This window comes from Zosterops lateralis, assembly GCF_965231275.1.
Source record: "Zosterops lateralis genome assembly, chromosome: 1".
NCBI classification, from domain to species: Eukaryota; Metazoa; Chordata; class Aves; order Passeriformes; family Zosteropidae; genus Zosterops; species Zosterops lateralis.
In genome coordinates this window covers 9,893,904-9,918,707 of record NC_139762.1, presented here as the reverse complement: position 1 = coordinate 9,918,707, position 24,804 = coordinate 9,893,904, and the positions used below count along the sequence as shown (strand labels likewise).

The following is a 24,804-nucleotide window of genomic DNA, read 5'->3' as shown; positions in this document are numbered from 1 at the left end:
ACAGACTGAACACCAGATCAGCAACACAGCTTTGCCAGGGCAGTACCTGGCAATCACTGCTCTGCCAGGGCAGTATTTGCAATGCAAAGTGTACTGCTGCACAGGAAGCACCAACTTTTCTTCCAGTCACAAGGATCACCACCCATCTGTATGTCAGAGGCTAAAAACTATCCCTAGGAGAGCTCACCAGGAATACACACTGTGCTGTAACCACATGCCACAAAAAGCAAGCCCACAAATCTCAGAGTAAGCATCTGTCATAATACCAGATCAAGTTTTAAAAAGTACTTGCCTTCATGTACCCCTACAAAGAATTACAAAGAATTTGCCTGAAAAAAAACAGTGAAAATAAACTGTGACTGTCTCCAGTGCAACACACAGCACATAACATTAACTCTGCTCCATCTGGAAGTGTTCAGAGCTGTCTCCAACAGTATTACAGATTTTCACTTGAAAAGTCTGAAGGGACTCATCATTTAAAAATCACCACAGAAGTCTTCATACATTTTCCTCTTTTCTAGAGATGAATAAAGATGGCTCTGTTTATAAAGAAAGTTTTCTGTAACTGCAAGAGCAGTGCATTACAGCTCAGTCGAGTTGAACAGACTCAATTCATAGCACAATTTCAGAAATTCTTCACATCCATAAATTTACAGGAATTATGCATATGAATACTGCTCTTTACATACTCAATGACAATCAGGATATAGAGAGTCCCACCTGCATTCTGTGGGCTTCACTATGTGCCACTTCAAATTGTATAAAAAGTACAAATGTTTTAAAGTATTTATTCAAGTTCATCTTTGATTCCACCAGTGCACAATTTTAGAAAACATGATCTCAGTCCTTATTTAGTGGCTTAGAATATCAATTATAACTTGAGTAGCTCCTTAAGAAGTTACTAGTTACACAGAAAAGTCATCAACAAGTTGAAAACTCCTCATTTTTAGAAAATAAATTCTCTTATTATTCAGGACAGAACTGTTCCACTAGTGTTTCAACACAGCAGAACCTACAAGGGCTGTAGTTCACCAGTACAAACACTCATGCTGTACACACCAATTCTACTGCTTGCTTTTGGAATTATAAAATGCACTACATTCAGCTGAAAGCACACATATTTATACTGTACTATCTTGAAACATTCATGTATGTGCAAAGGCAAATTCAAATACTTTTTACAGAAATTTGTGGAAAAAAAGCTTGGAGTCACAAATACCCATGTTAGAGAACGTCTTAAAGATCTTAGAGGAAAGAAAAAAGAAGTGCTCACTTTGAAACCTTCTGACTAGAAAAATTTCAAGAGCTTATGCTCTAAATCCAAAGCTTAACTGAGGGTTTTAGGCCTCTGGTCACTGACACTGCAGCTATCCACATAAAGTAGAGAGGCAACTTAGGAACGATTAGTTTTTATTAATTGGAGTGCACATAACACTGCTGACACTGCCAGAACCTCGGCAAGAAGCAGAGCCTGTGCCCAGTACTCTTATCTTCAAGCTGACAAAGACAGAGATCAATACATGAAGTAGATAACCTGCTTTTGAATAAATAAATAAACAAACAAATCTGGGTATTAACCAGGTAGAGAATGTCTCTCTAGGTCACTAGAGCAGAGGTGTGTTGTTAAATTCCCCAATGCCCCAAGGCAAGATGAATCAGGGGCTATTGCAGCTGCAGTATCCCATGGAAACACTGGCAGCAGTGGTACCTCCATTTGATAAGCTGGGCACCTCTGTGCACTGTGCTGTACAGCCTTCCTTCTAACAAACCCAAAAGGCAGGGCCTCAGCTTTCTTTAAGCCTATTATTTATTTAAAAGCAGAACTAAACTTCATGGCTTTAAGGTTAATCATGAATACTGACATTTTCAGAGACAGCAAGTTAAGTCTTCTGCTAGTGTTAATGAAGTAAATACAATCAAAGTCAAGCAGAGCCTGTCAGTCTCCCACTAGTAGCTAGAACATCTCACCTATACAATTTCCTATAAAGACATTTGATTGAGAACCAACTATTTTGTTTAATAGATTGTGAACCAAAAAATAAACAAAAGAACTGAACACTCACTCCCTCCCAGCTCCTCCACACTGGCTTCCTAATCAACATCTTGCTCAGATTTTTGCAAGTTTTCTACCACACAATCACAAAACCAACAGAGTTGGACAGGGGCCTCTAGAGTTCATCCTGTCCAATCCCCTGCTCAAACAGGATCAACTGAAGTGGAATTTCCAGGACCACTCCAGACACCCTCTGGCTGTCTACAAACATGGAGATTCCAAACCTCTCTGGACAACCTGCTCCAACACTGTTGTCCTCACAATACACTTGTGCTACTTTAAATTCAGGCAGAGGCTCCTGTGCTTCCATTTGTGGTCATTACCTCTGATCTTTCCATTCCCTTCCCAATGCATTCATGAGGCTCTCACCCTGAGCCTTCTCTATACTGAACAATTCCAGCAATTCTCTCCACCTGTTCTCTCATGTGAGAGACACTCCTGTAATTATCTTAGTGGCCTTTCACTGGACTCTCTCCAGCAGCTCTCTTTCTCTTTCTTTTACTGTGAAGCCCAGAAGAGGACCCAGTAATCCAGGTATGTCCTACACCAGTGCTGAGATTACTCATCTAAACTGAAATCCTTGCCTAGTACTTCCTAAAATTCTTATTCTACTGCAGACAGTGAAGAAGTTGAATCTACCCAGTTCAGAGCCGATTTCACTCATCAATATTTTGCTAGATGCCTCTTCCAATCTTCCCTTCCTACTTTCAGCTGACTTCACATTGGATCCAATTGCACAATTCAGCTGCTTATCTTCTACCAGACTCTTCCTCTAGCTATTCATCTAATTCATCAACTAGCACTCTCCTGCATTCAACCTCTAGCCCTTCAGCCCCTTTTCTAACCCTTCATTAGTCATCTAACAGCTGATAATCCTAAAATAGCAAACCAGAGAAAGATATAATTAAAATCTGAACTGAATTACCCCTTAATGCTGCCAAAGATAATAAATTACTTTTAAAAATATTAAAACATTTACAGACATTATTACAGAGGTAAAACAATACCTACATACTGAACAGGAAGAAAGCTTGGTTTTTCAAGTACACTTCTTGCGGTTTTCAGTATGGAACTTTCTCACAGTAAATACTGAACTCAGGAACTGTTCTGCTTTATAGGTCAGTATTTTGCTGAGTTGAACATACACAGAGAGATTGCATAAGAATCCCAGCACTTCTGAAAAGACCTTCACTATAGCAAGCAACATCACAAGGCAGAAGACCTTGAACATGAGGGTAGTAAGATTACTTAGACAACTTTTATCACATATTGTTTCCTAAATGAAGAATTCAGGCCTCAAGAACTATTTCACTTGAGTCTCTAGGAGCTCTATACCCCAAACAAACAAGTGACATGAACTTGGGAGTGTGTCTAGATTATGTATGCAAATGTTCCTATTCTGATAGATGAAAATCAGTCCTGCTAGGACACAAGTTCACACTGAGAGTTATGATGTAACATGTAATAGTTAAGCTGTAACAGTTAACATGTAATAGTTAAGCTGTCCAATTCAGAAGCTCTCCAAGTTTTATTTTAAAATTTATTTACAGATCAAAAAAGAGAAATCCAACAGACTAAATCAGCCTGCTCTAATTCTCAAGAGCAAATTCCAGCTTGCACTTTTTCTGTTGAAAGATACTCCTAACTAAAACCAGGGGATCACTTACCAAAGAAGTCAAATGAAAAGGGGTCCCGTCCACCAAAAAACTCCCTGAAAACATCATCTGGGTTGCGGAATGTAAATCCAAAATCAAATGGACTATCGTGATGATTTCCACCTGAAAAAAAGAAAAAATGTTACATCGCAGTTACCTTTACATATTCTTACAAATAAGAAAGTTCAGGCCTATAGGGTACTTGAATCATCTAAAAATATAAATTATTTCCAAAATTTGTCTTTCAGGTATCATTCAACTTAAGTACACACATTATTTCATTACTTTTTAAAATAGTTTCTCTGTTTTCAAATTACACTAATACCATTCATAATAACTAGAAAAACTGTAAAACAACTGTAATCTCAATTTTCAAAAGACTGAATTTTAGGCCTTAGTAAAAGCATTTCCAAACTCCTGTCTCGAAAAAAAAAAGCTACAGAAAATAGAGAAAGCAAAGAACTACTGGTTGTCAACATACCTCCACCTCCATTTATTAGGCCTTCTTTTCCATATCTGTCATAGATGTCACGTTTTTTAGCTACAAGGAGAAGTTGTACATCATGTCAGTAAACGGGTTTGTTAATTTTGTGGGAAAAATAAAAAAAAACCACTTAACTGATATTCTCAGATAAGCATCTTCTCAAAGCTAGTTTATTTAAGGAAGTTCTGGCCTTTAACAAGGACTGCCAAAGCAATTTAGTTCAGAAAGAACAGTAACTGAACTTCAAAATTACTACCATTGAGTTGCAGAAGGTCTGGCCCTGATGTATGAGAAAAAGTTCAGTTTAAGGACAAACTTCACACAGAAGTTTGCCTTTAAGAAAAATATGGCAATTTTCTTCTTTGGACAGCTACCATGGAATGTTTTAAGGCTGTGAAGGACCTCTGCACTTCAGCCTGCTCCTGCACGCAAGTCTAACCATGAAATTGGTCACATCCTGCCTGAATAAAGCTGTGATCACATCAATTTCCAAGATAAGATTCTACAGGCTCTCTGGAGAACAGCTCCAGTGCTCAAGCATTCCTTTCCTTCTATCCCACTTGCTAACACTGACCATTGCCTCTTTTCCTTTTATTGCACAAGACTGAGCCCATTGTGGTGGGAGTTATGAGAACGGAAGACCAGTGTTTACATGAGTGACTGTAAAACCCCTAAAATTAATTATAACCACTTCTGCTAGCTTCATAATGGAGAATGATGTGATGTTCCAAAATGCCATGGAAGGATGTGACTCAAACTGCTTGCTCTCTAGTATTTTAGAAGGCATGGGGTAACTATCTATTTCACTGCAGACCAGCCTTAGAGTATTCATCAGAAAGCAGAGATAAATGAACTCTACATTACTGTACAAGATCAGATGGCACTTTGGTACTTTTGGAAGGGAATCTGAAGACCTTAAAGAGGCAGACAGTCAGCTCACTTTGCTTGCACTGGTGTGGAGGTATCAGCCAAAAACCAATCAGGGCATTTGATTTTAGTCTCTTAATCTTATCATGCTTTTCCCAGTGGGATCTCTTCAGTGAAAGATGTTTTTAAAATTTAAACAGCATCACTTAAAGAACATGCAGTTACCTCAAACAGATTCTGAAAGTAAAATACTTCTGACTAACAGGAATTAAAATTTTATATAATGGTTACCGTCTCAACTAACAGGAGTTTGCAATAGGTTCACAAGCAGATAAATCCCCAAAGCTTGATACATTATCTGTATTGCTTTCTAGAAAGCAGTTTTTAAAGAAATGAGATTAACCTACCCATCAAATTATGAAGAAGAAAGCAGGAAGGAAGATAAACTGTCATGGGCAGGAAACAGCAAGGATGCCCTGAGGGCTCACAAAGACCAAAATTCATCTGGAAAAACGTTCCATTTTTGAAACCACAAGGTTTCCCACAAGGGAAGTGTGTTCAATGATCACCCAATTTCAGTATTCTTTGCTTATGTAATCCCTTACAAAACTATTCTTCTGCCAAAAATCTGTCATCATTCAAGCCTGTAATGGTGTCAGAAAATTTCATTAAGTTTGCAGAACATTTGACTGCCTCTCAACCGCTGGTATCCCTGCTGCACAAATGATTGTTAAGACACCAGGAACTCAGGATTTGGCCTAAATCCAAAAACTGGTAGCACTTTTAGATCTTCTAAAATTCTAGCAGTGTACTGCTCCCAAAGAACTTAGAGATCTGTGTAACAAGCAGACCAGTATCCTATTTTTATCCTGCTCAAAAAATGAGCTTAAGAAGGATAAAGTACTCTAAAAGACAAGTATACAATGAACTAATGATAAATTAAGTTCTTTTTCTCCCCTGTCAATTAAGTATCAAAACCAAGCAAAGAAACACAGTGTACAAGACTGCAGCTCACTAAATCAGGCTGAACTCTGAGAGGTAATCTAGATGCTGCTAGTGCTTTAAATATAGCTTTCCCATGCTCACTGTCTCAGGTGAAATCAAGGACAGTTCAGAAATAGCATAAAGACAGCTGCAGTCAATTACAGAGGAAAATAATCAAAGTAACTTAAATCACTTTGTTATGATTCAGGCTGCTTTTGTCAGAACACTGGCAAAAGTTAATGATACTCTTCAAGCAAAAAGACACGGGTGAGCTGTAAACTGCATTCCTGCACTACACGGGTCAGGCTAAACACCTCTTTCAGAACAATTCAAAATAAACACTATCTTTAGTATCACAGTTGACTGAATTTACAGAACTCGTTCAAATGCAACCCAAATTTTCATTTTCAGTATGCCTGGGCTTTGTCAAGACTAGTTTACTGTTACAAAAAATAAAAGCTGTAGGCCCAACAGTGGATGATACTTCAGAGTTGGTGTAGCCTGACTTTAGAGGATAAACACAATACTCCTACATTGATGGGAACAATGGCCTCACCTGCTAAGATAAAATTCATCTTGGGATTCACAGAAGTCTCTACAGAAATTTCTGGCAGACACTGAATTTCAGTTTCTAGTAGTTTGGTTACATATCTAAGCATATCCTGAAAATTTTGTTTCAAAATTTCTGCTTATTCTGTCTTTTCTGCAAGCTTATTTCTCTCTCCTTTCTTTTGAAAAGAAGTAGTCAAGTTGGATGGTGAACCAAAATTACATATCCCTTCAAAGCACCATAGATTATCATTTTCAGACTGATCCCCAGAATAGAGACAGGCAGTTCAAGAGCCCTTTTAAAATGCTTACCATCTGACAGGACTTCATAGGCCTCAGCTACTTGCTTAAATTGCCGTTCTGCCTCATCTTTATTGTCTGGGTTTTTATCAGGGTGCCATTTTAGTGCCAGTTTACGGTACCTGAGGGGAAGGAAAACAAAGCACATTTTACTCTGAAATAATGGAACATGCTATACAGATAAACATGATGTTGGCAGGTTAAAGAGGTTGCCAGGGATCAAAGTAAGAAATTCCTGCTGCTTTGTATCTTGCATATAGATGTTGGGATCAACAGATGCTGCAGGTACACAAAGAACCACCTACTCAGATATGTTTTAAATTAGAAAGTAGATTTGGGGTTCTTTACTTCTTTCTGAATTTATTCCTGTGCGTTTCTGATGATCAACATCCATGAGACCTAAGCAAAACATTCCAAAATATCTCTGCTGTGGGGTTCTCCTTACAGCTCCATAATTGTTCAGTACTACAACCAACCAAGGGAAGCATAAAGAAGGATCTGGTACATTATGAGTTGATAAAGCTCCAAGAATACACTGACTGTGACATCCTAACATCAATGCCTCCTTTGACAGCTACACCTGCACACAATTTCTATTCTCAAATGAAACAATTTAGGCAAAGCGCTCATAACTTCTTACTTAGAGGGGCAAAGCTACGCTTGCACTTAGGTTGATGTGTTTTGCAATCATCCAGGACAAGATCACAGTTCAAACATTTGAGTTGATAAAGCAGCATGTGCAGGAATTTGCCAAAAGAACATGGGAAGACCAGAAAGTGTGAATGCAAACCCCAAATTATATCCCTTAAAATCCACAACAACTGCACCAGTGACACTCACGCTTTTTTGATATCCTCTGCTGAGGCATGCTTCTGCACTCCCAGAACCTCATAGTAATCCACCATGTTTCAGGAGTTGTCTTGGTAACAACAGCCGAGTCTTTCAAGTCCTGTAACAACAACAACAACTTGTAAATGAAGCTTGTCCAGCTACTGCTACTTCATAAAAGTCAGGTGAGAGCCTGGTATTGCCTTGTATCAAACCTGATCGAAGACAGACAAAGTTCAAATGTTCCAAATATCAAAAAATAAAACTGCTTTCCTTTAGATCAAGAGATCAAAGAATTACCTTAACTCAGATTTCTATATTCTTTAATCCCACTGAAACAGTACACAAACACACAGACATATAGCACTTCCTGAAACAGATTAGACTGATAAACTAAATTTAATCAGTATTTTAAGAAAGGTATCTGGATCAGTTTTGATGTAGGTATTAGTAACTCTGAATGCAAAAGTTCACCTGTTACCTGTGACACTGGTGATAACTTAAGCACATATGAGCATAAACAAAGGGACCCATCTTTCAGATCTGCTCTTCAGAGCATCCACTGAGATGCTCCCTTCAGAAAGCCAACATATGTGCAGGTCTTGGAAATTTAAAACTCAGCCTTATTGAGTCCAATAAGCCTTTCTTGTACTCAGACTTTGACAAAAAAATGCACACATTGCCAAAGCTACTGAATACCATTTGCCTCCCTTATGTTTACCAAGAGAAGCCAGGCAAGACTGCTCCAGCTGCAAGGTAAACCAACCAACTCAAGTGCAGAGGCACCTAGTGTTTGTTAGTATATAAGAATAGTTATTACCACAAGAGTCCTGAGAAACCTAGAAGTTAAAAAAGCAATTTAAATACTGACAGTTTCTTGTCAGCATTAAAGAATAATTACAAGGAACAGTTACACTGACCATTACTCCAACTAAATGATAACTAAGATTAAAGAACCTTTCTAAAACGTTTCAAGAATGTTCTGTGTCTTCATGCAATGCTACCTTTCTCTCCACCACTGCAAAGTCTCCACCCTGGCAAAACTTCCAATCCCCTTTCCATTCTACCACTGCTGCTCTGTTTCAAGTTTAATGAACAAGAAAACAGTGACCTTTTCCAGTAGTTATCAACTTGTTGCAGAGCAAGTCACCCAAATACACTCAGAACATAACAATACAGCAATGTATTAGTCATGTTTTCTTATCTTGTGTGTCAAGAACAAAAACTCATTGAAATAACCTTTCCCCCCTCAAGTCATTCAGCATTTTTCATTTTAGCTCAGGCAAAGTCTCAGTTTCCTTTTCTTTCCCATAAATGCTGAAAGAACCAAGTATGATGTGGCCTAGTGAAATACCGTGAAATTATTTTCTTGTACTACTTTTACACGTGTCTTTCAACATCCTGGGATATAAATGTTGAAAAGAGACTTCCTTTAAAATAAATTGGTACATCTTCAAAATATGTTCCTGCTGCAGGTTAAAGCTCAATTAACTTTAATTATGGATTGTGGTTACACACACATTTCCTCAAATGGCAAAACCAGTTTAAGAGATACCCTGCCATGCTTCCTCCCCTCTCCAAACTACTTACAGAAGCAAATGTACTGGAGGACCCACGTGTTTAAAACTTGGGTGGTTTTAGCAATCTACTTAACCATACAGTCTCACAAACACAAAATTAAAGTGTAGCAAGTAAATAGCCCTTTGCCCTTTGAAGAAATCTCCACATCAAAAAACCCCTAAGAGTATAGTTAGTACTGTCACCAATACCAAAGGAAGTGGGGGGATGTGCATTAAAATTAACATTAAGAGTGCCAATAATAATATACTAATGTACACAATATGTAAACATACAGATTACCCAAAATATCCCAGGAGATTTGCTATCAGCTGGCCTCTCTAGTTTTGTAGTTTCCCACACAACAATTAGAACACCTCTGTGAACACAGAGTTGAGGAGCAAAGTCAGTATGGGAGAACCCCACAGCCAGCCCTATGAGCAACAGCATGTATGGAACATAGAGTTTACAAAAAGAAATCACAAGGGGGAATCCAGTCCGAGTCAAGCTTAAGGCCAGAGGTCAGAGTCCCTCCTAATAAGAGGTAACAGCCTACAATTTGTAAGCTAACAGCAAGAAGCCACAGGACAGGAGCATATACAACAACACTAAGTTTTCTTTCCATATTCTTCCTTTCTTACATACAAGACTTACCATTAAATCTCCTCTCAATTCTGGTACGTTAGAGGGAAAATTTAAAACTCAAGCTTCTAAATAGAAAAGCATGTAGGAAAAGCAACTTAGATGTAAAAAATAAATCAGATCTTTTCCTAGAGAACTCTGTGAACACAGGCAGTCATATTGATTTCAAGACAGTATCTTTTTAAAAACTTTCCTGCTTGTTTAAAAGCAATGCTGCAGAGCTGTTAAGTTCAGACGCAATACAAACACCATATATCCTAGACAACAGAAGCCTGAAGTTAAGACAAAGAAATAAACTCTTAATAGATGACTCTGACCCTAAAAAGCAACTCCTTCAAGAAAGAGAAATTATTTTTTTCATATAAATGTATGAGGATTGAATATTCTGTCTTTAGTGAGTGTTATTGGTCAATTTTTACTTGCCACTAGTATAAAGTCTGGAATTAAAAGAAAACAAATTCTTAGTATTTTCCTTCTCCTAATCAAAGTGTCATGAAAGGCAGGTGACAGCAAGAATTCATCTGATATACTGTTATTTCTATCTGCTAGTTATCATAAAACATAAACTGTACTGCTGAAATTTTAGTTATCACAGGAACTTTTCTCGTACGTAAAAAGTTTTTTAAATATTTGCAAGAAAAAAATTCATCTGCTTTTTTTGTCCAGCTTAAGAAAAAAAGCCAGCTAATATTTAGCCCCTCAACAGCCAGTAAGACTGACCAAAAACCTACCACCCACATCCACAAAATCCCCCTCCCTCCAAAAAATCCAACAATATTCACAAACTAGAAAAGACCTATCTGCAGTCTTTTCAGGACAGAATTATTTAAAGGAAACAGCCACCAGCAGCTTATAATAAAGCAGAATATGAATGACCACTGACTTAGAAAATAGAAGATGGCCAATTTAAAAAAAAAAAATCAGTACTTTTAAGTCTAGTAGGAATGTGCATGTTGAAAATGCCTAGATGTTTCAAAGATGCAAACCATATACATCCCTGCAAGAAACCACTCAACTGTCCTAACCAAAATGACATGACAAAAATCTTCCCCAAACACCCATCTGTCACACAATTTGTCTCCAAATATACAAGCAAGGCTCATTAATTAGGCACTTGAGTTTTTTCTAAAGCCAGGAAGAAGCCAGCCCACATTAGCTGATTTCCTGCCTCTATCCCCAGAAAAATCTTCAAAATTTCAGAAGAAAAGACAAGAAAAAAAAAAAAAATCCAGCTGGAAGGAGATGTTCCATGGCCTCCGTGTTTGCTCACAAAAATCTGTAGTTCCTTGAGCTGGAACAGCACTATGTTTACAGTGTGCTATCAGCTACTCCAACTCCTTCTTTGGGGCATGAAAATCAAACAGGCAAATGTTTATGTGAACCAGAGGTTTCCATAGTTCATAGATTTCTCAGTCATCACAGGAGAAGGCAGCTCTGGCATAGGGAACAGTGGCCCAGAACTACTGACTCAGGGCAAGTGACAGGGCCCTCCTCACACAGATCAGCCCAGGGCTCAGCCAGTTACCCAAAACCTGGCTCAGAATCTCTCCTTACAGCACAGTCCTCAGCTACATAAAAAGCATGAGAACTATTACAGAAGACAAATATGTAGAGAGTTCTTAACTTTCCTCAGATCAGATGACAAGAGAAAAGCAAGTAATCAGACAAACAACCAGCAGGGATGACAAAGCAGCACCCCTAACTAAACAAGGAACAGAGAAAAGCACCCAAACAAGAAATTCTTTAGAGCAGCCAGGAGAGAACTCACACAGCAAGGGGCATGAGACCTTTGCAGTCAGCTTAGTCACAAAAGTTATCTATTTCTGGCCATGAAGCAAGGGGCAGCACAGAGAGCCCTCAGAGATGCCAGAACAGCTCCAGCTTAGTGACTACAGCAGTCACCTGGAGAGAGGGCTGGAGTTCCAAACTCCTGATTCAGGAAGTTCGCAGAGCAGGCAGTCACCAACATCCTCTGCAAATCCCACACCCAGGTCTGAGCACCTGCCTGCTTGCCATGGACTCACCTAAAGGATTGCATCCTGCTGGCAGCTCTGGAGGAACAAACAGCCTGCTCTGAATCCCAGTTCACTTTGACTGAGCTCACAAAAATCCACCGTGCTAACACAAAAATTCCCACAGTTTACCAGAATGTTCTTCTAAGAGTAAGAACGCTAAGGAACAAATAAAGTTACTTATGAGTGGAAGAACACAGAGCAAGTAAACCTGTGTAAGTTTTATGATTAATAAACCTGACAAATACATTTAAACAAGGCACCAGCATTAATTTTTTCCTTCCACTTATAAACATACAGTGCAGACTAAAGCATATTAACAGATTCAATAGTTTTAACTTTTATTTACCCAAGCTTAGAAAACCTGTCACAGTTTAACTTCACAGGCCCCTGAAATTTAATGTTTCATGGAAAAATGTCAATTTACCATATAATTAAAGTTAATAAAGTGTACCTAAATAGCCATGTTTATGCTCATTATTTTAATACTGCCTCAGCATCCCCAGGAGATGAATTTAATAAAATGAACATTCCAAAAAGCTTAGTTTAATCTCATGTTTACAGCAAACATCCTGCTTGTATGTCAGACAGCAGAGTGGATTTGGATGCAGTTATTATTATACCAGTTGATACAGGGAGAAGGCAGCTGGGCTTTACTTGCAGTTCATGTTCCACTGTAGAAAAGGCAGCAACAACACAACTCCAGCACAGCCAAACAAGAGACACCTGCACAGGACACCTTCAGCCCTGAAGGCAGGAAGTTACAGAGAACCCTCTCCACTCCTCTCCTCCCCAAGGGCACCAAGACAACTCTGGCATGAATTACAGCAATTGGTCTGTATTGCTGCCTGGCACAGTGAAAGCCTGTAGAGGGCAACAAGTAAGAAACATTAAAAAAGAGGGAACCAACCAAAAATGGAAACAGAAGAAATCCAAAATCTTCATCTGTAGAAGAAATGTAAACTGGCTAACAAAAAACAGGAAAGGATGTTGATCACCCTCACTCCCTTGGCTGAGACTCTCCTGCTTATCCATCTGATCTCTGATAAAGGACGACTTATTCATGATCTTTCCTTAAAGCAAAGGAGCATTTTTCCAAAACATGACAACTCAGGTGTCCAAATTTGGAATTGTGTCACAAATATCTGGAACACTGTCACTCTCCTAAAACTAACCATAAAAGGCTATTTTATAGGAAGTAAAATTCATATCTTATTTTAAAAAATATATTATCTGTGTATGATTAAGCAATTAAAAACAGTGAAAGCCTCAACTGAAAGATAAGACCCAGAAAGTTTTAGGCAAGTAATCACATGCAATCAGATGATCCTTTAGATAAAAGAAAATAGTTTAAATTCCCCTGAAGTGTTTCTGGAGTCATGATAAGCTTATTTAAGCAAAAAAAAAAAAAAAAAAAAAAAAAAAAAAAAAAAAAAAAAAGCTTCATTAAAGCAAAGAGCAAGTTCTTTTTCAGAGTGTTGACAGGCTGCCACAGATTCAGACTACATTTTAAGACAAAAAAAAATCTTACCAGAAAAAATTAGTTTTAATAAAAACAGGCTATATTGTAGCTATGAATGGCTTCAGACTTATTTTATGGCCTTTAAGATCCTTGTTAACTACTCAGTCCTTACTAAAATCAACAGGATTTTCTGAATTCAGAACAATAGAAAACATAAATCTACAACTAGTAACTAGTTGGAGTGAAATGCATATGCATGAATTATTTCTTCCCTAGCAGTTAAATAAATAAAGCAGAATGATTTTATTAGATCTAAAGCAAGGAAAATCTAATGTCCATTCAAATGTATCTCATTCAAAAGAAAATATAATTTAAACCTACTAATACTCTCAACTGCAGTTCTATTTTAAATCTATCTTGAAAGAAACAACCGGCATATGCAAGATCCAACAAGTTTTGACAAAGCTAAGTAATTTCTCACTAATCCTTCCATTGCTTGAATAAGACAAAGGAAAAGCTTTGACAAAATGTTTCCAGGACGCAACTGATGAGATTCTTTACAAATGCTATTAGAGAAATGGAGCACTTCCTACTTAAGCAGCGCAGCGCTTAAACATAACCCTCACAGAGCTAAATTGCAAATTACAGCCACCAATTCCCTTGGAAGCATCGCTCCCCGGTTCCGAGGCGGCAGAGGCGCTCCCGGCGGCGCAGGGCAGGGCAGGGCCGGGCCGGGGGGAGCAGCCCCGGCTCTCAGGGACGGCCGCGCTCACCCCGCGCTGACATCGCCGGCCATTCCCGGCCATTCCCGGCCGCAACCGCGGCGCCCCCGGACTGGGGACACGCCATCGGCGCCCTCGTCACACGCAACCTCAGCTCACAGAGCGCCCTGCGCCCATGAGCTCGGCACAGATGCACAACGAACCAAAAACCTGCTGTTTATTTCCTCAGGACAGCCCGTGTATTGTTAGGAACTCCTACATCCTACAGAAGATGATGATGATTTAACAGAAGTTGTTCCCTCTCCCCACGTACATTCCAAAACTTCTAATGGATAAAAGAAAAATACATTTCTTTACCGACCGTATTCTATCTATTAAAAAAAAAAAAAAAGTAGCAAAACGCACTAGCCTTCTAAATAAAACTTCAGTGTTACACAGAAGTAAAGCCCTGCAAGCCTTCTTCCCAAGCCCAAGATAAATTGGCCAACTGCATCGATCTGGGAAGGACAGAGAAAATACCAGAGAGAGAAGCTCTCTGGGTAAGAATCTGCTGTAGTTTAAAAGCACAAGTAACAAAAAGACAAGTCTGACGGACAACAAGGGGAACTCTACAGTTTATAGACAGAAATATTATTAGTAGTATTGCAGTCTAAACAGTGCTGCCAATAAAAGTAGCAATTTAAACTTCTCCTCCAATAGAGATTATTTAAGAAAATTTAATACTAATTTAACTTCCATTTTCAACACACCCTTATTCTCCACTGAGAAGTCAGCACAGGAGCCAAGGCAAGTACACAAAGTTAGACCAGTGTTGTGCAACAGTTAAAATGTTGGTTGTGTGCAATAAGAAAAAAAAATAAATGTAATCACAGAGACAAGATCTGTAAATACATTTACTCATTGGTCCAAACAAATCTTCTTTGACAACATAATCCATCTAACTAAATGGTATTTTAACTACCAGGCTCTTGATCACCAGCTGAACATGAAATCCCTAACTGGAGTACAAGGATCCCCAAAGAGTAAACAAAAATTAGGGTCACCAGGCAGCAATGACTGCAACCTCTGCTACACGACTGGAGAGACAGAGCCTTGCTTCATCCAAGTTGTTCTCTTTGTGTCAACACCTTGTTCTTCACTTTTTGACACTTTATACCCTAAAAACTCTTGGGTTTGATCACTGACGTCACAAGCCTGACCACTTGCACATTAACGCTGTTATAAACTCAGCTTTCATGTTAAATAAGTACTAGTTTATTATTATCACAATGTGAAACAGATTTGTTCAGTATTTTGAATAATTTCTATCATTTTGAGTAGCCAAGGAGAGCTCCGACAGCAGCACAACGCGAACAGGAGCGCGGGTTGTAAGCCCAGCCCGCTGCCCCCCCTGAGTGCAGCGACACCGACGACAAAGTGATCCTTACCTGGCAGTGTCAGTTTTCAGCCCAGCTCGGAACCTGGCAACGGCGACTTCAAACACCCGACCTCCGCCGACCTCACCCACAACAAACCTCCCTCCTGCCCCTACCCCGAGCAGCGAACACTGAGCGGAACGTCACGGAACTGCTTCCATCGGGGAGAGGAACAGCGCGTCTGGATCGGGATCACCGAGGGCGGAAAACGCCTCTGAGATCACCCAGCCCAACCATCCCCCCAACATTGTGACCCTCAACCACTAAACCACAACACCCAGGCCACATCCCGGCGTTCCTCAAACACCTCCGAGGATGGAGATTCCACCACCTCCCTCGGCGACCTATTCCAATGCCTGATCATCCTAAATGTGAAATATTTTTTACATGATTTAATCTGAATCTCCCCTGCCGCATCCTAAGGCCACGTCCTCCGATCCCCTCACCGCAGGCACGGCAAAAAAAGCCCGCACCTCGTTAGAGTCTCCTTTCGGGGAGTTGTGGAGAACGGGAAAAAGGAGGACACAAAAACGCTCCCAAGTCGCCAAGGCAGAGCCCTGCGACCAAAACCGCTTAAAGGACAAGGTCTGTTTAACGAACCAAGGCTCGCTCTCATCTTCTGGAAACTCAAACCGCTGTGAACAAGGAATGGAAATACGGATTTTTATTTTTTTTTTTCTGCCTTACGGCGAACGGGCGGCAGTGTGAGCTGGGATCGATTCGTCCCGCTCCGAGCCCGGGGGGAGCCCCGGGCAGCCGCTCCCTCCCCGAGCTCCCTGCGATCCCCGCCAGGGCCGGGCAGAGCCCCCAAGGCGGCCGAGGCCGTTCCCACCGCGGGGCCTGCGCCAGCCGCGCCGCGAGGCCCCGGTACCGCCGCCGAGCACCGCCACACCGCGACCCGGCCAAGCGCCCGCTCCCCGGGGTCCCTGCCCTCCGTACGGCCGCAGCCGGCCGGCCCCGGGCCCGCTCGCCCCGCATTCACCTGCCGGTGGCTCCTCAGCGCGGCCGCGCCTCCCGCCCGTCCCCTCCCGCGGCTCCCGCCGGGACAAACGGCAGCGGCCGCAAACAGAAAGCGCCGGCAGCGCTGCGCCGTCACTTCCGCCCCGCCGCTTCCGGAAGTTTCTCGAACGGCCCCACCGGGTGTCCGTGTGAGCGGAGAGCGCCCCCTGCCGGCGGCCAGCGGCGCTGCGCCGGGGTGGGCGGGGCCAAGGATGGGGCGGGGCCTTGTGCGGGGAGGGCGGGGCTTGGTGCTGGGAGGGCGTGGCTTGGTGCGGGGAGGGCGGGGCTTGGTGAGGGAAAGGGTGTCCGGGCGGTGCCGGGTCAGTGTGTGTTTGTCACCCGCACGTTTCTAACGAGCGACATCTGCTCCCTGCTGCACAGAATCACAGGATGTCTAGTAGGCGTGATGGTGTTCAGTCACAGGTTGGACTCTTAGAGGTTTTTTCCGACCTATTTAACTATGTGTTTTCGTGAAGCAATGCCCAGGTGTGCAGCTGAGGGGAAAGGAGAAGGAAAAATAAAAATGTTTGGAAACATTCTTTGAATAGGTGAGTTTGGCTACTAGAAGTGAGATGACAAAATTTCTTCCCCTTATGTGTCATTACTCTCAAAAACTGGGGGTGCCAAGAGGACGGGCCAGGCTCTGCCTGGTGGTGCCCGGTGACAGGACACGAGGCCATGGGCAAAATCTGATCCACAGAAATTCCACCTGAACATGAGGAAGAACTTCTTTACTGTACACTTGGAACAGATTGCCCAGGGGAGCCGTGGAGTGTCCCTCCCAGGAGATATTCCAAAACCATCCAAACACAATCCTGTGCCATGTGCTCTGGGATGAGCGTCCTTGGGCAGGGAGGTTGGACCAGATGATCCATTGGCCCTTCCAGCCTGACCCATCCTGGGATTCTGTGAGGGGAAATGCAAAAAGTAATGTCTGGGTGTGGTGTGATAGGAAAAGGTGAAAAAACAGCTAATAATTTTAAGACACACTCTTTGAACAGGCGAGTTTGGCTGCTAGAGGTGAGATGACAAAATTCTTTCTCCCTTGAGTGTTTAATTTGTAGTCTCAAAAATTATAATTCTGGCACACAATTCTTTGAGGTCAGATTCCTCTCCTTGCATGTAGCACCTCGTTAGAGCTCAACACTAATGCATTGGAGCATCCTGTGTGTTATATTCAAGTCTGTGGTTTTCTGAGTTCCATGGTTGAGAGCAAAGTATAGGGCAGCAAAATTAATATTCTATTTTTAAAATGTGGACTTTATCCATGCTTTAAAGTGCTGTGAAATTATATTTCTTGTACCTTATTTAAAAAGTGGGGGCATTAATTCATAGATGACCAAAGTGTAGTTAGAGAGGTTCCACGCTTAAAATGTATGCTTCCCAAATAAAGTCAACTAAAAGGCTACTCATTATTTAGGAAGTGTTTGTGTGAGAGTGGAGTCAGTTCAAAAAGACAAAAGCCAGCTTGGAATAAGGCAGAGGAAAACCTAAAACAAATTAGCAGGACAAGTAGTAGGAAAACCCTAAGTATAGGCTTGGTGTTTTGGGGAAATGCAAGCTTCAAAAGAAATATTGTTGATTATTGATGCTAAGTTGTGGTCGTGGAAACAGTTCTTCAGAATTGGAGGAAAGAGATGCCTCACTCCATTATTAGTTTCTCATCAGCAAGCAGCTGTGAAGTCCAAGTTGTTGATCCACTTGGAAAGAAAAAAGCCAAAGGATTAGTAGGTTGGACGGGCTCTTCCTCATGGGTGAGGTTCAGACCTCAGAGGATTCGCAGCCTGCTAAATGCAAAGGCAGGTCAGTACTGTGTTGTGGAAGAGACCATATAAAATTTTGATTTAATCCTTTAAACATTTCTTGATGTGGAAATAAAGGTTTTTCCCCAACCTTTCATAACAGATTACAGGGGAGGGAAAAAAGTGTGAAGAATCCTAAAACCTGAGCTGCAGCAAACAAGACAGAAATTGCACAAGGCAGTTTCTTTGCTTTAACAGAGAAGATTAAAATTAGAGAAGATTTAAAGAGAAGATTTTATATTTATAGTTAAGGTATGATGAATGCAAACCGTAAAACCTTCTGTTTATCCAAGCAAACAGAACATGGCAAAGAAACACGATTCCATATGGAACTGGAGGGTTGGAATCAAAACACTGCCTGCATCAATGCCACCAGGCTTCTGTAACACCACTGTTATCGTTACATTAATCTGCCCAGAGACTTTCTAACACTGTTCGGATTACAGACAGCATAGCCCTGCTTTAGCATCCTTCAGATATAGGAATAATATTTGAGATGGCTTAGAGACCAATTTTGCATTTGGAGAAAGGAAGGTATGAGAAGGTGAAGTGCCTGCTCATAGCTGAGGGCAGGGCAAGCTGTACAAGATGCAGTTTCTACAGCAAAACACTGAGAATATAAATAAATGTTTCCTAACAAGGTTATAGATGGAAACACAAGATTGTGTAATTATTTTTTAAAAAATATTTTAAGTGGTTTATGCTTGTCTTCGAAGAAGATATGAAGACATTTCTCAGGACTTTGCAGAATGGGCAGTTTACAGATCCACCAATTACAAGTATCATTTGTACAAATATAATTTATTAGGGCACCTCTTTTGTTTTTAATTTATAATCTTTAAGAGCTAAGATTATCTCTAACACTGAACAACAACAAGAATTATTTACTTTTTAGAAGTTTGCTCATATTGTGGACATGATATTTAATTTTCTGTTCTCTGTTAGAGGGAAAGGCAGGTGATTTCAAGTAAAATTGCAGAGGAGGTACTGCAGGGGATACTGAAGCACAAACATCCAGGATTGATTGCCCTGTCCCATCCAGCATCCAGCACTTGGCCTGGCTGAACTTCATATGGTTGGTGATTGCCCTTCCCTCTGATTTGTCTGGGTCTCTGCAGGGCCTCTCTTATCTCAAGGGAGTCAGAAACTCCTCCCAATTTAGTGTCCTTGGCAAACTTACTTAGTGTCCCTTCCAGTCCTGCATCCAAGTCACTCATGAGGATGTTGAAGAGCACAGGGCTGAGGCCCTGTGGAACCCCACTGGTGAAAGGAGAGCAGCCTGGTGTAACCCTTTGTGCTGACCCGTGAGCCAGTGCTCACCCAGCCCATCATCTGTTTATCCAGCTGTGTGCTGGACATTTTGTCCAGAAGGATCCTGGGAGAGACAGTATCCAAAGTTTTACTGAAACCCAAAAGGATTACATAACTGACTCATTAACATTTTTAATTAGATCTATTTATAGGACTAATAAAACTGAAAAGCTTTTAGATTCAGAAAACCTTCAAAGGTATTTGCAAAAGTATGAAGTCAAAGTGTCCTATGTTTTTATGGCTTGCTGCTTGCAGCAGAAGTCTGGAGAACTGTGTTAAGGGGCATTAAATCTGATGTTGCTGGCAGAGCATCAACATTCCAATAACAAAAGAAGGTCTGGTGGGTCTGTTCAAGCTGGTATCAGAGATCCAGGCTGATATCCAAATGCTGAGTCATTGAGTCAGAATAAACGCTGCTATCAAAGAATCTTAATTGTTTAAGAACTTTTAACTCTCCTCTGGGAACATGAGGGAAAGGTCTGGTCACTTCACCTGACTTCAGCTGCCTCAAACATCCAGTTTGAGGATATTGACTGTGAAGAGAGAGAGGAGGAGAGGGCACCTGCAGGGCACAGTTCATTCCACCCTCTTTGGAGATGTTTTTCAGTAAACAAGAAACTGCTGGCCAGAGCTCTGCCCCGGGGCTGCCTTTTCTTCCCAAATGCCTCGACAGCCACCTCACAGATGCCTCAAGTTAAGTGAGATGAATTCAGGCCTAACTGGTAGCTACAACCTAATGATGGAAATAATGTGGCAGCATTCCAGGAGGTATTAGCAATTCACATAGTTCCCAGATTCTTTTTTTTAAACCATCTTTTATGATTTATGGAGGTCAATTATATAAAGCCCATCAGAACACAAGAAATGCTTAAAAATGCTGCATTAGAGAGACATTAATATTAGTTCTCCTGAGGCGGTAATGGGCCTTCCTAGCCTGCTGCTCTGCCCTGCTGCTTAATGCATCCAGTTTTTCTATTTACAGATTTACAGATTCTATTTTTGGTGCTAACAAAGAATATGAGCATATGTATCAAAGACTGTTCTCACGTCATCTAATTATAGTACTGCAGGCAAAGTAATTCTGGAAAGTGCCACTTAATTAAATATAAGCATTAACTTTTTGCTGATAGCTTATCAGAAACAATTAGACTTGAAATATGGGCAATACACCTGGAGTTTAAAACTTTCAGTAGAAGCATTAAAAGCACAAAATAACCCATTTTCACTTGCATTCCCCAGTGTTTTCTTGCCAGTTTTCATCTGTGCAGTGTGTCTTAGGTAATCTAGAGGCTGCAAGTTTATCTCGACTCCTCTTTGTGCTCAAAAGCCTGAGCTAAGTGGATGCTTTTGAGAGTGGTTAAACCACTTCAGCATAGTCCATGTTTTTGCCAATTCCTCCTGAAATATCAGATGTATTCTGCTGATTATCTGGGGTCTGCACACAACAACCCAGGAACTACTGGGGGCAGACGATTTCACAGCTTATGCCAAGTGCTCATTCTTTGCAAGGACAGCTTGATCAGCATTTATGTTCATTAACTTGATCAGGGATATGCTTTTTTGTCTATGTGACAATGCCAAATATTAGTTAATTCTATGTAATTTTTCATCAATAGCCAGATAGATAATTATCTACCAGATAATTATACCTAAAATCTCTCTGCAGAACTTTGAGCTCTGCTGCTGTTTGCCTGAAAGTGAAGAGTGGAAAAAAAAAAAAAAAAAAGAAAAACAGAGCTGTAATGAAAATAATTACTCTTAAGTAAAGATATAAGGGCAAGAAGGAAACAATTCCTTCAGAAGGTTTGTTTGACAACATACAGCAAAACTACATAGCAACTGAGGAGAGACACTTTTCCCAGGTCTAACATTTGGGAAAGCAGCAGTAGCAGGAGGATCTGAAATAACACCATCTGGTGAATGCCTGTTTCTTTCTTCAGCCATCAAGAACTATGTGTAACTATAAACAAATAATAAAATAGAAATAATGCAAAACTACTTTTCAGTTAAATGTTACACAGAATGAACAAACAGCTGCTCTGGGAATGCAGAAAAGAATGATGTTAAATATAGTAGGAAATTTGAGCATGCTGCTCCTATAAATACATGAACCAACTTTGCAAACAGAATGTTTGATTCTGCAGAGCCATGGACAGGGAGGCTTAGTCCCAGACTGGAGAGCAACTATTCTGGCAACAAATGTAGCAAGGATTTAACCATCAAACGAGAAGAGCTCATCCCTTGACATCCCTCCTCCTTTATGAAATCAAGCTGCACGACATCTATGCCTGCCTTTATGTCCCATTTTTTGCCAGTCACAATTCCCACATTTCTCCTGTTTGTCTGATGTGCTTTGCTGAATTCTGGGCTATGGGACCTTCAGCAAACAGTCAAAATACAGGAGTTTGCACAGGAGGCTGCACTTGGGTGTTTGATACTATTGGTGGCAGAAGCAAATACACATTTAGGTGATTTAACATCAGTCCTATGGTTTTTATATCAATCTTTAGCATCCTATCTATTAAAAAAAAAAGTGAAAATAATTCAGAGCTCAGTTTTTACCAAGTCTGCTATTTTGCATTGATAAGAGATTTGCAAAATCCTTGGAAAGTCAAAGCAGCACTGGAAGTTGAAAAAGCAAAGCCACAAAATCTTAAATCCAACCCTACCCGGTAGGTGCTACTGATTAACAACCACAGGAATCTGACAAGGAAGAGATTTACTCTCATTTATCTCAGTCCCCAGTCACATCAAAGCCCTCAAAAGGTATTTTGAAGATGCTGCTGGGTTCACTAACAAGCAAGGCAGAGAGAAAGACGATTTAGATTTTGGAGCAGTGTCATATGAGGAGAGGCTGAGAGAACTGATGTTCAGCCTGGAGAAGGCTCAGATTCCTTAGTACTGCCCCACAGGACAAGAGGCAATGGGCACAAACTGGAATACAAGAAACGTGTTTAAACCTGATTAAAAAGGGTTTGTTGTGAAGTTAATTGAACACTGAAAACAGGTTGCCCACAGAAATTGTGGATTCTCTGTCCAAGAAGACATTCAGAACTCCACAACTGAAGGTCTTGCAGAGCCTGCTGTAGGTGACCCTCTCTGAGCAGGAAGTTGGAGCAGGTGATCTCCAGACATTCCTCCTGACTTCAGCCATTCTGTGTTCTCTGTAATGGATTCAACTTGTGTAACTCCATGATCACTTTTTGCCTTGTTTTGTCTCTCTACACACATGAGAAATTTAATGCCCTTTCCAGACTACCAGATACATACCAAAAAACAGGACAAATCCATGGGCATTTGTGCTTTTATTAATGTTATAAATTAGGAAATGCCCTACAAGAAGAGTTTTCTGTAGTTTTATGTTTACTGCATTTTTAGTAGCAGGTAAGCTGAAGCATATATGCTGCTGTTTCTAAGCATTCAAAAGTAAATATGCACAATACTAACTTTATCAATATTAAAGTAGAACTAAAAGTGTATTTAGCAATGAAAATAATAAATAAGCAAATGGAAACAGGTAAGTCTATTTATCAAAGGAGATAAAAACTAAATTGAACCTTAAAAGAGCCCCACAAGTGCTAGAATTCCAGAAGCAGTTGAAAAAGAAATTTATGAATTACAGCATCTCAGACTCCTATCCACGGAGTTCTTCCCAAAGATTCTGAAGAAGTTTTTACAAAGCAGAGCAAGTGCATTGTTTGAAAAACACCCTGAAACAAAGGCAAATCTCAGACCTGCAGCTTCCTTGGCAGAGTGGGAAATCACACCTCGGAAGCTGAAGCTATGATCCATCCCATAGCAGAACCATAGGAATGTTCAAGCTGGAAAAGATCTCAGTGATGACTGAATCCAGCCATAACCCAGCGCTGCCAACCCCAACACTGAACCAAGTCCCTCAGTAACACATCTCCAGGAATTTTAACAAGTCACCTCTGTGAATGGTGACTCCGTTGCCCCCATGGGTGGCCAGTTCCAATGGTACCAACCTCAAGACCAACAAGCAGTTAATATTAGATTCCTTAAGAACCTATTCAATACTGTCAGTTTTTAACAAGAGAATGCCCAATTTACTGCAAAAAATGAAAGTGTTTCTGCAGAGTTTCAAGAAAACTCAAATTATTTTATTCACAAAAGCAGAAGTCAATAAAAATATAGGTATCCTGATCAGTTTTACAGACCATGTTAATTTCTTCACTGACAGGCAAAAGCATAATGGAAAAAAAAGTAACAAGCATTTACATCACAGACCATTATTGACACAGATTCATGTATATGAACAATATTACAGGTCAAACAAACGTTCCTCCTTCTTTTTTTTTTCTGTGCTGTACTGTTTTTCAGTGGTGCTAAGAATATGTGCTGTCTCGCTGGTATTTAACTAATAGTTTTTGGTAGAAACTGAAATGTATGAATTCATTGCACTCAACATGTTTTCTCTAAATTCCAAACCCCTTTATAGGATTAAATGAGGATGCTTGTGCTATATTACTCAAGTGATGCCAAAAAATTTTCAACATTGCTACTAATAGCATCAGGAAGCTCATTTTTTATTATTTTTATGGAGCACCTCCCCAAAAAATACCTGAAGATATCTTTATTAAAATCGAACTTCTGTCAACTCAGCGATTACACTTGAAACTGGAGGAAGATGTTTCCTCTTTTGAAGATATATAAATGTTCCCTAGAAATCAATTTTGTGACATTTATACAAGTCTGGCTTTCAGGGCCATGATGGAAGACAACAGAGATTAGGAACAAGGTCAATTACTCCTGGTTTCATTTGCTGTGCTTTATTTTTTTTAATCCACCTAATAGGACTGAACCCCCATCTGGAAAAACTCTCACTGAAATAAAGAGACCAAGTGCTGATTTTATTTCTTTATTCCACTTTTAACGCCTTTGAACTTTGTAAAGATGAAAAATTTGTGAACTCTTCCATCATACAGACCTTGACAAAAATGTTTGTAGAACAGGTTACAAAATCACAAACCCAAACTTACTTGAAAACTAAAACCAATCAGAAAATACTTGCATTGTCAAAAAGCAAGTATTGAATTAAGAGGAAGAAACACCATAATACAGAAACTTACTTTAAGGAAGGGCCGTCTTGGACGGAAACCAACCCCAAACTCATCATTACTGCTATAATTCTGATGATCAAA

At 40.4% G+C, this 24,804-nt stretch overlaps 1 protein-coding gene across 3 annotated transcripts in view; it reads right to left on the bottom strand.

Annotated features, from left to right (window-relative positions):
- The window catches only part of DNAJB6 (DnaJ heat shock protein family (Hsp40) member B6), a 57,589-nt gene extending 40,953 nt beyond the window's left edge, over positions 1-16,636 (bottom strand). For all 3 annotated transcript variants that reach the window (XM_083885254.1, XM_083885253.1, XM_083885255.1), the window contains exons 1-5: positions 16,513-16,636; positions 7,733-7,841; positions 6,905-7,014; positions 4,190-4,249; positions 3,721-3,831 (exon numbers count right to left, since the gene is read on the bottom strand). In XM_083885254.1, the coding sequence (XP_083741380.1) occupies positions 3,721-3,831; positions 4,190-4,249; positions 6,905-7,014; positions 7,733-7,797 (346 nt within the window). In that variant the 5' untranslated portion in view covers positions 7,798-7,841; positions 16,513-16,636. The remainder of the gene's footprint in view (positions 1-3,720; positions 3,832-4,189; positions 4,250-6,904; positions 7,015-7,732; positions 7,842-16,512) is intronic.
- Positions 16,637-24,804: the final 8,168 nt, after the last annotated feature.